At 37.0% G+C, this 15,829-nt stretch overlaps 1 protein-coding gene across 3 annotated transcripts; it reads left to right on the top strand.

Moving 5' to 3' along the window:
* Positions 1–4,596: 4,596 nt before the first annotated feature.
* Positions 4,597–10,752, top strand: LOC103716788 (zinc finger protein CONSTANS-LIKE 10). Of its 3 annotated transcripts, none has more exons than XM_008804950.6 (5): positions 4,597–4,764; positions 5,892–6,549; positions 7,474–7,698; positions 9,254–9,576; positions 10,538–10,752. In XM_008804950.6, the coding sequence occupies exons 2-5, from the start codon at positions 5,968–5,970 to the stop codon at positions 10,665–10,667; spliced, it is 1,260 nt and encodes a 419-aa protein (XP_008803172.2). In that variant the 5' UTR covers positions 4,597–4,764; positions 5,892–5,967; the 3' UTR covers positions 10,668–10,752. The 3 variants fall into 3 exon arrangements, with proteins under 3 accessions (XP_008803172.2, XP_026664158.2, XP_008803171.2); XM_026808357.4 differs by having other exon boundaries at positions 5,837–6,549; XM_008804949.6 differs by having other exon boundaries at positions 5,831–6,549.
* The last annotated feature ends 5,077 nt before the right edge of the window (positions 10,753–15,829 follow it).

The following is a 15,829-nucleotide window of genomic DNA, read 5'->3' as shown; positions in this document are numbered from 1 at the left end:
ATTTATAAGAGTTATAATACCAATAGTCTAATCAAACGGATTTATCGCAAAGTCGCTCTACGTTGACAAAGATCTCGCCTTGGTATAAGGAAAAAAGTAAAGCTATAATCCCAGTGTTCTGATCGAAACTTGAGTCCTTTTATTTGTCCCTAGTATTTGGAGTTGCATGTTAGCACAACATAGCATGGATTGGTTAATTTCTTATTGTGTCATTATCCTTCTCTACTCACCAGCAAATAAGCAGCAACGATAAACATGGGAAAAGTGGCTAAGGTGAATTGCAACTATCTATTTGCAATTCTATGTGAATAACATTATCTTGATCCAGAGAAAACAATTTTTATCATTTTCTTCTGAAAATGATCTCACATCCATGTTTATTGGAAATAGATGCCAGAACAATGTATTATTATCCTTTCCAATAGAAGTGGAAGAATCTAAAGTTGCTTTTATTGCTTCATTTACATAGGATGCTAGTAGGATATTCAAAAATGTGACATTGCACCTAAGACTGCAAATGGATCAGGTTGACCCATGACCCAACCTGACCCATTTTAGAAGACCCATAGGGCCGGGTCGGGTTCTAAAATTGAATCTATTCCATTTTTTGAATCGGGTCTAGGTTTATTAAATCTCGACCTGACCAGGATCCGACCCGACCCGTTGTGTTTTGGGTCAATTTTGGATCGTTTGCCGAACGACCCGATTCGGCCCAATTCGAACCTGGATTACCCATTTGGGCTTGCAGGCCCACAAGCCACAGTCGTAGCAAGGAAACCCAAAGCCCATCAAGTTAAATCCATCCATTTAGAGTTAAATCCAAAGCCCATCAATTTAGGGTTTTCCTAGTTACCTCTATACGACTAGCATTTTTAAGAGCATTTCGTCTCGCCCAAGCCGAGCGAGAGTAGAGAAGAAGAGATCTCTAGCCGCTTCCAATGGGTAAGGACTTGATCTCCATTCCTTTTCACCAATTCCCTTCCACCCCATCTCTTTCCTTCTCGCTCACATCCTCTTTCTTCTTCTTATGGCAGCAAGAATTAAGGTCCATGAGCTCTGAGAAAAGTCTAAGGCGAAGTTGTTGAACCAGCTGGAGGACCTCAAGGTAGAGCTTGCCCTCCTCCACATCGCCAAGGTCATTGGCGGCGCCTCCAACAATCTCTCCAAGATGTAAGTCTCTAATTTCTTTCCATCTAAGTGTTTGATCTTGATTGGATAATGCTCATAGTGTTTGTTTCTGGTTTGGCAGCAAGGTGGTGGGGCTCTCTATCGCATGGGTGCTGACGACGATTTCTCAGAAGCATAATTCGGTGCTGAGGGAGGCATACAAGAATAAGAAGTACCAACTGCTCAATCTCTATCTCAAAAAGATTCCCGCCATTTACGGCCGACTCACCAAGCACCAAGTTATTACTCTTCTTTTAGAAGTCTCCGCCACATAGATGATCCTGAACAGCTTCACTTTTTTCTCCCGGTCGAAAAGACCGAAAATGCACAATTAAAATAAAAGCAATTTTACATGTTTCGAAGAATTGGTGGAAGGATAGTGCAGCAATGAGCGGCCTTATGGTGCAGGGACTCTGCGATACCCTAACTGACAACCCAATGATCACCGAGTAACCCAAACCCAAATTTTTTAGGTCGGATCCGGGTTTTACATGGATCCGACCTAATCCGAATGACCCGTTGGGTTAAAAATTGTACCTGTAGACCCGACTCGACTCATTCCGATCTTTAATTGGGTCGAGTTTGGGTCTAAAATTAGAACCCAAACAAGAAATTGGATTGGGTTAGGGTCACTCAAGACCCTACTTGACTTGTCCCATCCCACTTGCATCCCTAATTGCACCGAGCACTTGCGCATAAACCTTTTAAATTTTTTTTGGTCATGTGCAGAGAATCAAATACTCAAATGATTCAAAGTTGCATACTTTAGAATCCCTTGATATTAAAATATCAACCATCTAGGCCTTTTCAATAATTTAAATTTATCAGGAAGATACAATTTTTCTCATATTTTATATTTTTTTCGTAAAAGAGCAAACATATAAAACTCATTCATATTGATGCCAGAGATCCTTTTCCGGCGATGTGTCTTGACCTCATGTGCAAAGTATTAATCCCATTAATAGTAATGGAACTCTGTGCAAAGTTTCCTCCTGTGATATGAGTTACCATCCCTTGATCACTTATAGTACCCCAAACATCCGACTGCATTTTCCAACTGAAATAGAAAATGACTACCGAAATGAAATTGTACATCCAGAATAGACCTAAGAAGACATGATCCCAGGCGGATACTTGACATGTCCCCCCTCTTCCAGGTCCAATCCATGTAGACCGAAAATTAGGGGAGTTTAATTTCTCGCACCCCATGGTCCGCGTCTAGATTCCCACTACCCTGATCAGCCAACGAGAAAGCCCCGGCTCACCGACCCTATCCTCTTTACTCACCACATAAGCCGATTCATCTCGACGACACGTGCACCACCGAGCGCACTTTGCCATGGGCGTTGCGGATAATCTCGCCAGCTCAGCAGAGCACTAATGGATCTTTTCGCTGATGTCACCATCCAATCTCGCTTGTGACGTGGCTCGAACTCGGCCCTTCCCGTGGACCGCCCGCCACCTACCTTTAGGAAACACTGATAAATCAACAAAATTACCAATTAGCCATTCCAATTCCGATCAGACCGCTGTGCTTCGTTGTCATGGTTGTCGCTCCTGGTGATGATCAGCACGAAAATATTTGCGTCCCTGGGTCGCGGCAACGACAACGATGATGATGCTGACACGTGGTAAATTTAATATCATTTTTTAAAAAAGTCCACCGTATATTGCTCATCCAACGGTCATGATGCGCTGAAGCTGGAAGTATTATTTTCCTAAGAAAAAATCCCTCACTTTTTGCCATAAAGTCGGCAGTTGAGCGACGTGACAAAAATCTTCGGAGCTGGCCCTATCTTCTATAGACCCTTGTAGCGTCATAGGTAGGGTAAACGATGCTGACCGTTCGATCGGTGTCCTCTCACTGATCAATCGCAGCGGACGCTAGGCTTTTGGGCGGCGGCCGGGAGAGGCGACTGATTGGATGACAGCTGATGAGCGGTCCTCCTATTGGACGGCGGGGACCGTTTGAGAGCATAAGCTTTCTTTCACGTGGTGGGATCTGCCCCTTATTCGCTGTTGCCTATGAGCAAAGGTTCTTAGGGTAGGTGATTGGTTTGTTTCAATGGAGTAGGGATAGAAGGGTAATTGAGGAATTTCCTATTGTTTTCCCTACGCCCCTCGCCTCGTTGGCAACTTGGCATCCAAATTTGGCGTCTCTTATTATGGTATATCCTTTAACAATTTGTATTTACGTCTTGGTCCACCCTGTGATTTGTCCGTCTTGCAATGCCCGGGGTCTAGTAGATTTTTTTCCCCCTCCTTTTCTGACGTGGAGTGCATATCAGCTACTAAGCTACAAATCCCCTGTTAAGATAGAAGATACAACACTCCGGAGTATACTAGTGGGCATAGATTTGATCTGCCTCATGGCCAATCAATCGATAGTGCATTTGTGGTTATGTACCGACCATAATATTAAAAATAGCACATGGATTCTTCGTCTCAATGCCATGATTTTCATAAGCATAAGAAGTATGGTCTATAACTCTCCTACCATTGGAATTGCTTCCACGAGCCTTTATATCCATTTCATGATGTTAGATAATAAATTCTTATGTAATATTTTTTTTTTAGTTTGTAGTCTTCCTTTGTGCCATGAGTTTTGTTAGCCAAGATGAGAGGTACCCTAGAGGCTGTGTCCTGTAGAAAATCGGACAGAGTGAACCCATAAGTAGGTTCACTTATATCTCGCTTTGTGCATTTGAAATATTTTAATATAGTTCAATTGTATCAACTAATTATTACTATTCAGAGTACCTGAATTGTATTCTCTTGAAGAACCAGGAAGAACATGCTTTTGTGAAAGAGAGAGGGCACTTGCACATTATAATCCCTTACATCTTCTTAACTAATAGTGAATCTAATTCTAGCAACTTCCAGTATAGAGCTGGTCATGGATTGAATTTGTGCAAAAAAAAAAAATCAAACTTTAAATAAACCCGATCTTACACTCGACAAAAAATAAATATAATTTAGGCTTGAGGTCTGGCTCTTGATCAGCTCTTCTTCCACAGTATTATTCCATCAACTTGGTTTAGTTTTCTTGCTTTAGGTTTTCAAGGGCTTGTTTGCTCTTGGTTACCTGACAAGAGCTATTTTGTCTATGGGTACATGTTTCTATAGTAGGAGAAAACACTACATGATTTTTAAATTATTCTTCATCTAAATCATCTAACCCAGTATGCAGCCAAACTAACAAACCAACAAGAGAGGGGCAAACGGGTCATTCGGCTGGACAATGGAAAAAGTCGTACCGAACGCCGTGCCTCTCGACATGGGGGCGTTAGATCTCGTGCCGAGCCGAGGACCCGACAACACAAACCCCCCCCCTATCTTCCCCTTATTTACGCAAATGCCCCCAAAAAGCGAAAAAGGGCTTGGCCTCTCCGCTGCTTTTCATGAACCCTTTGGGCCCCGCCAAACCCCACCCTCATCTCTTTCTCTCTCTCTCCCTCCATCTAAATTCCTCACAGTAGCTTTGCAGCGAGTCCGGAAATTCCCATCTCCTCTCCCCTCTAGGGTTTGAAGGCTAGCTCGCACGAAGAAGGGAAAAAGGAACTTCCTCTTTTAATAGAGATATCTCGGCATCGGAAAGTAAGTCTTGAAATTTTCGCGGCTTGTTTGCGTAAAAACTGGTTTTTTTAGAGAGTTTTAGAGGTGTTTGAAGAATTTTAGTAGTTGCTTGTTCTCCGAAGCAGTGTTCGCACGAGTTTTCTTCTGTTTTAGATGTGGATGTGGATTTTAAGTGTAATTATAGAACTCGAGGTAAGTTTCTTATTCTTTTTGGAATTTTGATGAGCGATTTTGAGGTGTTTTATGTAAGACTTTGAGATTTTATGTTTTTGCCTCTTTTCTTTTATAATTTAAGATTGATTCATCTTTGTTTTCTTTTTTAATTTATCTTTTCTTTTTGATGTTAGAATGATCGCTTTTGATGACATTTTTGGAAAAGAAGATATTTTTTTATATTTTCAGCATGTTATTTTTTAATTAAATTAGTTAGTGCAGAGATATTTCTGCTTATATAAGTAATTCCTGCGGGCACGAGTCTATGAGATTCAGTGGAAATGTTTGGGAGATTTCTAATGTCTTATGGTAGACTTTTGGGGTTGAACCACTCCTTGAGGCTGACGTTATTAGCTTTTGTTTTTGCCCCCTGTTTAGGGGCCTTTTCAATGAATATGAACTAAGCATTTTTAAATTTTTGTGAACTGGAAGATTATAAGCTTGGCGGTGTATATTCTATGTTATGCTTTATGAATTTTATAAGGTGGGGCGGCAAATTGGGAGAGTCCCTTTGCTTATGACTCCATTAATTGAAATATTTTATTGAAATACGATATGGACGTAGACAAGCAATTACATGAGCTGGACATCGCTGCATCTATGTCTGCTTCTTATAATCACTATCTATGGCTAGCACCTGTTTACTGTTTATGGTGAGATTCATCCGTCTTTGAATGCATTTTGGCAAATATGAGGTAATTGCCTCGGAAACTTATCTTCTTTCGATGTTTTGAGAGTCAACTACAGTCTTTCTTATCTAGTTTTTTCTCTTTCTTTGTATGAAAAATAACTACATTTTGATCAACATAATGAATTTTTTTTTCCAATTTTCGTTCTGGACAAATCCTAAAATCTCTGGAATTTTGTTTGAAAGTTGCAGGGAATGCTAGTGGTTTTGATGCTGAATAAGCTTAATATAGAAGGCTGTGGTGTAGGTTAGGGAGCTGCTTTAGAAGCCAAAGAAGGAGAATCCTGCTGATTTGATACTCATCTGGTTCCAGAAAAGGAAGCATGGGTCTTCTTTGTGATTTCTGTGGGGAACAAAGATCGATGGTCTACTGCAGGTCCGATGCTGCATGCTTATGCTTGTCATGCGACCGCAATGTTCATTCCGCGAATGCACTCTCTAGACGTCACTCACGCACTCTTCTATGCGATAGATGCATTACACAACCAGCCATATTTAGGTGCATGGAAGAACATGTTTCACTTTGCCAAAACTGTGATTGGAATGGGCATGGTGGCTCGGCTTCAGGACATAAAAGGCAGACAATCAACTGCTACTCAGGCTGCCCATCTGCTGCAGAGCTTTCGAGAATCTGGTCCTTTTTTCAGGAGTTTCCTCCTTTGCCAGATTCTAACTGTGAACAGGGTATGGGCTTGATGAGCATCAATGAGAACAGTGTCAGTAACTTCTGGGGAGCTCCAGAGAACAGCAGTACCATAGATATAGCCAAAGCAGGCAAGATGAATGATCTGGAAACTGCTAATAAGCTCAATCCCTGGATTGGCTCATCTTCAACATCTGCAGTGAACCCTATGCTATGCGGTGCAGGTCAGCCAGCAGGCTCAGTGGATTCAACTACTCGTAAGGTGCATGAAACCTTTGAAATACCCATCAACTACTAACCAAACAATGAATATGTTTGTGACTGCTGTCACTTAGATGTTATTGTATTGTTCTGTATTATTTAATGCAAAAATATATCATGACTTGCAAATGTGTTTTATCCGCAAAATTATTCGGTCACCATCTTTTATGGAAGATCACCACCTTCAGTTTATTTTTCTGAATGAGTCAATTAATATGTCTGTCTGTCGGTCTGTATGTATGTACATATGTTTGCTTGCTTGTGTGTCTGATGTATGTAATTGCTTGCTTGTGTGTCTGATTTATGTAATGCGTCTGTATGTGTTTGTACATATGCATGTTTATGTATTGTGTAAGTGTTTTTACCATATGCCATTTTCGAGTCCTCTCCTATTTCATCTTTTCAACACCTTATGCATTTCTTTGTTCTTTTCTGCTATTATCTTTTCCTTATTACATACGAGGTATCTTTTAAGGATTTTGTGTTTCCTGAGAAGTACTAATAAAAGGGTTGTTTATCTAGCACACTTTAGTTTATTGATTGCTGTTACATAGAGGTCCATTTTAAGTTCAGTCTGCAGTTTTCTACATGTTTGCTTGATGAATTTCATCTGAGCCTACTAAAGAAAGCATCGTGAATGTTCTTTTCCCCCATCTGAGCCTACTAAATAAGGCAGTGCTTACTTGATTTTGAAATCATTTTTCTGGACATGAATTTTTGTATTGTATGTCTGAAAAATGATAGTACTTTTCAAACTCAAGTAAGTGATCACTTCTATGTTTGTGCACAAAGATTACAGAGAGTCTTCAAAAGCAACAAAGAATAATGCTTTTATTGACTATTTATGTGTATATTTCATTTTTTTTTTTTTACACTTCTCATATGTTTGCTAAGTGCTGAATTAGTCTGTACTTCAATGCTCCAGCTAGCGCTTAGTGGGACAAAAGATCTTGGTCTTTCCAAAGATGACTTCTACGAAGATCTCAACATGGATGATGTCGACTTGAATTTTGAGAATTATGAAGAACTGTTTGGCGCATCTCTTAGCAATGCGGAGCAGCTCTTTGATGATGCTGGCTTTGACAGTTTTTTTGAATTGAAGGAAATATCTGCTGCCAATTCCAACTGCCAGGGTGAATTTGTCACAGAGGTACACTTTATAAGTTCTTATTTGTCAAATGCTTCTGGTGGGAACTTTCATCTGCAATGACCACCTTCCCTAGTGTCAGAATCTCCATTTCTGATCAGATGTGATAGCACTGAGTTCAAAAATAGCTTTTAATAATTGCCTAACTGAACTTAACTAACCCCTTCCCCCACAACCAAAAACTAGAAGAAAAAAGAAAGAATGCAAGAACAAAAGGGCAACATGATCTTTTAGACCCAAAAAAAAAAGATCATGTGGCAGAAGTAGATGTAAAAATGGGTTTGCTATAACTTGCAAAACATAATATATGGTGTTTTCACTTATTGTTATAATGAATCAGTTGAATTATCACGTGGAAGAAGAAAACCAGGTGCAGTAGCCATGAGAGTGAACTATATGTCAGGCAATATTGACAGCTACAGCTTTTTATAGTTCATGTAATTGTCACTTTGTTTTGACATACCATTCTGCTTAGCGGTCTTCAAATCATAAATTGAATCATCCGAACTCATTAGTTTTCTCATGTTAGAAATTGGATGGACTTCATGAGGGCCGGAACTTCTTATTTTTCCATTGATAGCAGATATATAAACTACAATGATCTATTGCAAGTAGAACTGCCAAGCGGTACTGCAGCAAAAGTTATATTATTGTGGAATATAAAAGGAAGCCAAACTTCAAGCTTATGATGGTGTTGTCATGATTTAATTCTGAAATCTGGACACTGTCAACGACTGATCTTCTTGTGGGCACCTTATTGAGAAATTGCATTCTACCTAGTTGAGAAATTTCTGTTGCATTTTCTGATGTGTTATTTTTCCCTTGCATTAAATGTACTATGTTAATGTCTTTTTCTTCTTAAAGGTACAAGGTACATGAGAAGTTGCCTTGCAAAATTTAATTCTTATTCCTTCAATTTAGCTAGGCCCAGTCAAAGTTTTGGCGTGTTCTCATTTACTTTACTGTATCACTAGAGCTTACATCAGGTTTATGTGCACATGCCCGCTTTATGAAAGCATGTACACATATATATAAATAAAAATTTAACATCTAGCATGTCTTAGGGACTCAAGGCACTTATTTTCTTTGATAATGTTTTTAGTGGATGCTGATTAGAACATCCAAGAACCATGTATGATGGTGGCACGAAGCAAAATGCAAAAATATTTTCTTCATTCTCAGGTTTTAACGTCAGCTGCTTCTGCTAATTTAAAGACTGAAATTGGAATTATGGTATGAGTTTATGCTGGCCTTGTTGTATAGACATTTTTCCAGTTCATAAGCCTAAAAATTTATGAACTATAAATTTTGAGGCAGCCTGCAGCTGCTATAAATATACAAGGACATTGGTGTGGATCCTGATTACTAGCAGTTTGCGTATATTGTAGTCCACGAGCTTTGCTATGCTGCTGCATCATCATATGTTTTTGCTTGAATGCAAAAATTGAATTAAGCACATATGTTCTGCAGTAATTTAATTCCTTATTTTTAAAACTTTATCATTTATTGTTTTTTTAAGAAGATTCTCACCGTCCTTATCATCTATCTCACTTCTCAGGCATCATCTGCTGGGCAGGCCAAGCCTATGCAAGCAACATATAGCAATGCAGTATCTGCTGATTCTGTGATGTCAAATCCAGGAAGCAAAGCAGATCCTAGCCTCTGTATCCCAACAAGGCAAGCTCGGTCCAGCCTATCTCTTTCCTTTTCTGGTTTGACTGGTGAGAGCAGTGCTGGAGATTATCAAGATTGTGGGATGTCATCTGGGCTTTTTATGGGGGAGCCTCCTTGGTGCCCTACTGCTCCAGAGAGTTCCTCTTACACCCCGGCTGGCAGGGATAGTGCTGTGATGCGTTACAAGGAAAAAAAGAAAGCAAGGAAGTAAGTGCATTGGCAGTATGCATCTGATGTTAGATGCAAACAAGTTTTGTCACAGTTGTGGTTTATATTCATTTATTTTCATTTGTCTTTATATTTTTATTGCAATATATTGGTCGTAAATGTGGGATTTAGAGCACCTGATTTAGCTGCACATGAATCATTTTTGTTTGAGATACTGAAGTGATGAAGACCTATAAGTATTTGCATGCATCTGGAGTGGCCTAATGACAGATGTCCATAGAATGGCTGTTGATAATTTAGCTACAAAACACTATTAGACTTTTTTTTGTAGCAACGAGTATAAACAAAGCATTTGATTGGTTGCTACATGACAAATTGCATTGGTCATGCCATTGCTAGAGCCTCTCAAATGCAGTATGCCCAGATTTGGTCAGTAACTGACTTCTAAGCCTAAGGAAAGCTTATTTCTTTCTATATTGTTTATTTTTTTTGCCATTTAAAAAGCTTAAATCGGTCAGTTATGATCATTCAATCAGTATAGACCCTCTTTGTTCTGTCAAAGAGGGATGTCTAGTCCCAGTTCATCTTCACAATTTTTTTGAAATTTTATGTACAAATCAGATTTCACAAATTCCTGTGCCTATGTAGTGACTTCAGGTTTGTTAAATCATACCGTGGAGTGCCATAACTCCATAAAAATATTATTAAACCAAAAAAGCAGTATCTTGATAGATCTGTATCATTGCACCTACTATTATCAGCTAGCTCTTGCTATTATTTTCTGAAACCTGGAACTAGGTATCATTCAATTAAAATACTTGTATTTTATCTACATGCACTTATTTGGTGTACAGAAACAACTAACTTCGTATCTGCTTTGCTGACATAATGTTAGAAATAGCTAGAAGAACTCCTGGCTGTTGGATTTTTCTTTGCAAACTGAAACTTACAAGCATCACTGAACTGCAAAACTGAAGATTGTTTCTTTCTTTTTAAACAGGTTTGAGAAAAAAATTAGGTATGCATCTCGCAAAGCTAGGGCAGATGTGAGGCGGCGGGTGAAGGGAAGGTTTGTTAAAGCAGGTGAAGCTTATGATTATGACCCCCTCTGCAAGACAAGAAGCTGTTAAAAGAAACAAAACATCCTACTTAGTGTAAGATCAACTTTCATCTGATTAATATTTTGGGAGATGCCAGGCTGGTTTGTGCCCTTCCCATGGAATTTAAAAAGTTCCCATCTATTAATCAAAATAGACAAAGGAGAAAAAAAGAGAAAAAAGAAGAAAGAAAATAAAGAAAATGAAAGAGGACAAAATAAAGGTTATAAGTAGCTGGCTGGGAGTTCTTGAAGTACTTATTATGAGCAACTCTGCTGGACATATAGCTGAATTATGGTCTAATCTGCTCAGTTTGGTTAGATGCCCCAACCTCCTAGTAGTTTGGTTCTGTTCTTCCTTTTTTCCCCTGTCCAGTGGTGAAGCATGGATGTTCAGTAATTTGGGACAAGGACACTCACAGTCCATTCCTCCAGTACATATGATGGGGTAACATGCTGGTTCATTGACCCTCCTCCCTCTTTGCACCTCTTCATCTTCTCTTCATTTTTCCTGACTCCGACAATTGCCATGGCTTGCCCTGTGGCAGAGCCCTCCTCCCAACTTTGGCTTCCCTTAATATGTTTATACTTATATATATATATATATATATATATTCTTCTGTAATCTGTAGAGAATACAGTCTGTTGTAAGCAACATAGATCGCTTTGTATTTATTCACACATGAAAGAGATCTGCTTATATTACTGTAAGGCTTGGAAAAGTTGTAAAGCTGGTCTTTTGTGCTGTTGACTGTAGAAAATACTGTAATTGAAGCTTCGTAGATTTGTCTAAATTTATTGGTTAATTTGTTGATATCTTGGTTTTACAATGCCAAAAGGATCTTGAAAGTTAATGGTCTTATACGCAATTCAGCATGTATAAAGTTAAGAATTTCTGTCGTAGGCGCCATTGCTCTCAATGCTAGATTCATTCCTCTCTTTTTTTTCCATTCTTTCTATGTACTGTCTGTCCATGATCATACATCCTGTCATTTGAAAATAAGCAGAGGCATATTTGTCATAACTCCTTTTAACTGTAAGAGCTTAATTGCCCTAGGTCATTGTTAAATATAGTTAGTAAAATGTATGAATTACAAATGCATGTTTGGATCTTGCAAGTCCGGATAGTTTCAATAGTTTCTACATAACCAAAAGGGAAAATTGCAACTCAGCCTCTTTCGTTTTATGAAGTTACAAATACTGGAAGATTGCATTTTGGTTCTCTCTGTGACTTCAATTATTAATTAGGGATCTGTGGATCCTGTCTAGTTGTGATGATTTGTCTTCATGAACCAATGCAATTTAGTTCATTGGTTTGCATGATTTACTTTCGTTGTGCTTGGAATGGTGTTAAAATGGCTATCCCTTGACTTGTCATTTAGTGTGAGCATGTGATTGCATAGGGCCTGTTATCTACCATTGTTGTTTTAGTGTTTTCGTTTTTTTGCAAATTAGTGAAAGACTATATTGAGATTGATGCTGAAGATAGCATTTGCACACTCTTTTTTCAAAGCAGCAAATCTTTGTTACTAAAAGTTCTAAAAATTCTATGAAAATTTTGAAAAATAAAAAAAAATCACCATACATGTTGATTCTAGTCCATTTTTCTTGTGGATTTTGGAATGCAAAAGCTGAAAACAGAAAGCAATACCAAGGGTACCCCTAGTGTTTGGAGTTTCCTTCTTGCAAAACCTTAGCTGCTTCAAAAGTGCTTAATTTTTTTTTTCTGCATGTTCTCTGGTGGTGGCTCGTTGTGGCATAGAACTAGTATCAGAAGCAGGGTTGGACCTTTCTATTTTTATCTCTCTTTTTTTGATTTTTTTATATTTTGATAGGAAAGGCTGAGACTTACCTAACATCAGCCTTATCATACCATGGTGAATGTAATTTTCTGAGAAGATCACTGTTTTTCTTTTGCTAGAAAAGGTTTGAAAGTTGCAAACCAGCGGGAATCAAAGTTATATTTTTATCTTCTAGGCAAGTAAATGTTTTAAAACAACTGTAGAGAAAACTTTGTTTTGGAAACATTTAGGCAGTCTTTCGATGCTGAGCAGTTAACCAGGGGTAGATAATTTTTAATTCTAGGAAACTATCTTTGGATTTCTTATCCCTGAGTTAATAATATTCTCCATTTGGTTCAAGGTTGAAGCTTAGTGGGTTGAGCCGTGGAAAAAAAAAATTGTGGATTAAACTTTATTTCATCCAATGGATGAAATAAGAATGGCTAGGTTGAGCTCTTTTTAACAATTTTTTTTTTTAAGCTGTGTTTGGTTGGTTAAGTAAATAGTCATCCTCTAATAACTACAAAACCAGCATCCAAACACTGCTTTAATATCTGCTGTTGACTTAACAGTGTCTACGGATGGCCCAGGTCAAATGAATCGGGGAGAATAGCTAAAAAGATAAGCATGAAACTCTTGTAGCGGAAACACTCCTTTTTATGAATAAGAATCACAGAAACAAAGGAATATAATATGATACAATGATGAACGAATGTATATTAATTTTCCCCCCTTTTCTAACCATTCCAAATCGATTATAGGACAAATAAAAAATAAAAAATATATATTTATTGATTTCTTCCCTATGCTCCTAATAGGTGCAAACAATGATGGTGCCAATGGTACTAGTATAATAAATATATAATATAATAGATTTTTTTTTTCCTTACATACTCTCTAAATATTAAAATTTACATGAATATCCTTTCAAAATTAAGATTTATATGTATATATCCTTATCAAATACTTATTTTTTTTATATATATTTTTTCTTTTTTTGTCTTTTGCATATGTATTTATGCCATCTAACGCCATTAAGAAGTTAGCGGTTTAAAATTAAAATGACAAAATATCTTTAATGGATAAACATGCAAAAAAAAAATTGTTTATAAGGGTATACATGCAAATAGCAATTTCGGAGGATATTCATGCAATTTCGTACATTAAGAAGTATATATACATAAAAAAATCCTCAGATTTTTGCATAAATACCATTCTAAATATTGAAATTTGCATGCATGCCCTCCAAATTGATATTTACGAGTATCCTCTTATAAAATACTATTTTTGTATGAATACTTTTGATATAGTGATCCAGTTAAAAGTGATTAGCCAAAATTATATTTATTTGCATATATACTCTTATAAATGTTTTTTTTACATATCTACCTATTAAGGGTAGTTCAATCATTTTTAACTTTAAATTGTTAATTTTTTGATAGCATTAGATGGTGTGGGCACATATGCAAGTAAAAAAAAATAAAGTGTATATATACAAAATAAGTATTTTATAAGGGTATATATATAAATATCAATTTTGGAAGGATATTCATGTAAATTTTAATATTTAAGAGAATATATATATGCAAAAAAAACTCAATAACATATATAAATTAAAAATTCAAATCATTGTGCAGGATGTACAACTTCCGGAACATGTATAAACTAGAATTCATCAATTGTGATCAGCTTTTATCAAAATGGGCTTCCTCTGGTTGCTCTTTGGGCTGCTCTTTTTATAAATTCCTAAATATCGGAGGAGTCAAGCAGAAAGAGATTATGAATTATGGAAGACTTTTGCTCCAATGACAATTTGATCAAGAGTGGATGGATTTAATCTCCCTCTTAAGCCCTTAATTTGCTCCTACGAGAAGGGACAGTTACTCATCTGATAATTCACAGTCAAGTTTCAAAAAATATTTTGGTTCAATTTTGTTGGAAGCTAAACATTTCCTCAGCCTCTCAATTTGTTGGGGATCTACTGGTTAAGGCGATTCCTGGTACTTTCCGGTGGAGAATTTGGTTGCTTAGAAACTATGTCAGGTTTAGTGGTGGGAGCCAAGTCTTTTAGGCTCTTTCTTATTGACATTTCAACATTCTGGAAGGATTGGACTTCCGGTTCCAAACTCTTCTAACTTAAACCATTCATTTATTTCTGTTTCTCTTGGTTGTAATATTTTCTTAGACTTTTCTTCTATGGATTTTTTGTATGAATACCCTTCAAAATATTTAAAGTTACGTGAATACCCTCCTATTTTTATGTATATCTTTATAAAATATTTGCTTTGCATATATATCCTTCTTTTTTCTTTATATATATATATATATATATATATATATATATATATATATATATATATATATATATATATATATATATATATATATATATACACACCCAAGCCATCTAACACCGTTAAAAAATGAGTGGTTTAAAATTGAAATGGCTGAAATACCTTTAACGGCTAGACGCACAAGAAAAAATTTTATGAGGGTATACTGCAAATAGCAACGCTGTGAGGGTATTCCTATAATTTTTCATATTTAGGAGGATATACACATAAAAAAATCGCTCATTTCTTGATGATGTTAGATGGCGTGAGTACACATAAAAAAAAAAAAAAGGAGAGCTATATATGAAAAATAAGTATTTGATGGGGTATACATACAAATTTCAATTTTGGAAAGATATTCACATAAATTTGAATATTATGGAGGGTATTCATACAAAAAAATCCTTCCGGTATTTATTTCTATATCTTATGAAATAAGTTCCAGAAAACCCAACATTTTCTCAAAAAAGGTGTACATTAGAATTCCATAACTTTTGATAAGTAGATCACACAAATTACTGTACCATTTTATCAAAATAATATACTTTTTTGTACAAATAAAATTATCTTTTATGCATTAAGCATATGCATAGCTTGGAAATTAATTCCAAAATTAAAAAGAATTTAGTCATATAGATCATCATAAATAATGTAAATGTTTTTGTTTTGGGCGAACAACAATGTGAATATTCTTCTCCAAACGATGATGATAAATAGGTGATTTAAATAGATGGATGATGATGAATAGATGAACGAAATAGATATTTAACTAGATAGTGAGGCCGAGTCTTTAGTTCATTTTCGTAAAAAGGAAGTATGCTGAATTTATGCCCTCGCGGATTTAACCCGCATTCCGTGAGTTGCCCCAATAGCAAGGCCAAGTCTTCTCAAGTCTTCTCTTTTTTGGAACATAGCAAGGCCAAGTCTTTGGAGCTCGTTCCTGTACAAAGGAGTCCCTGGAATCTTGACCCAATAGCGAGGCCAAGTCGCGAGGCCAAGTCTTTCGAGCTAAAAAAAAGTCTCCATCAAGCCCTCCGCCATTAATTCGATTGACCCTCGGAGACGACCTCCAGGCAACAGTG

Source organism: Phoenix dactylifera, chromosome 2, assembly GCF_051530095.1.
Source record: "Phoenix dactylifera cultivar Ajwa chromosome 2, Ajwa_hap1_PhDact_Kaust_v1.1, whole genome shotgun sequence".
Classification (NCBI taxonomy): domain Eukaryota; kingdom Viridiplantae; phylum Streptophyta; class Magnoliopsida; order Arecales; family Arecaceae; genus Phoenix; species Phoenix dactylifera.
The sequence above is the reverse complement of the archived record's forward strand: the minus strand, read 5'-3'. Positions and strand labels throughout refer to the sequence as shown.

Excerpts from the sequence above, each read along its gene's own strand:
- LOC103716788 (XM_008804950.6), top strand. The coding sequence starts at position 5,968 with ATGGGTCTTCTTTGTGATTTCTGTGGGGAACAAAGATCGATGGTCTAC. Across the intron at positions 6,550-7,473 it reads TGGATTCAACTACTCGTAAG|CTAGCGCTTAGTGGGACAAA; the intron begins GTGCATGAAACC and ends TCAATGCTCCAG. Across the intron at positions 7,699-9,253 it reads AGGGTGAATTTGTCACAGAG|GCATCATCTGCTGGGCAGGC; the intron begins GTACACTTTATA and ends CTCACTTCTCAG.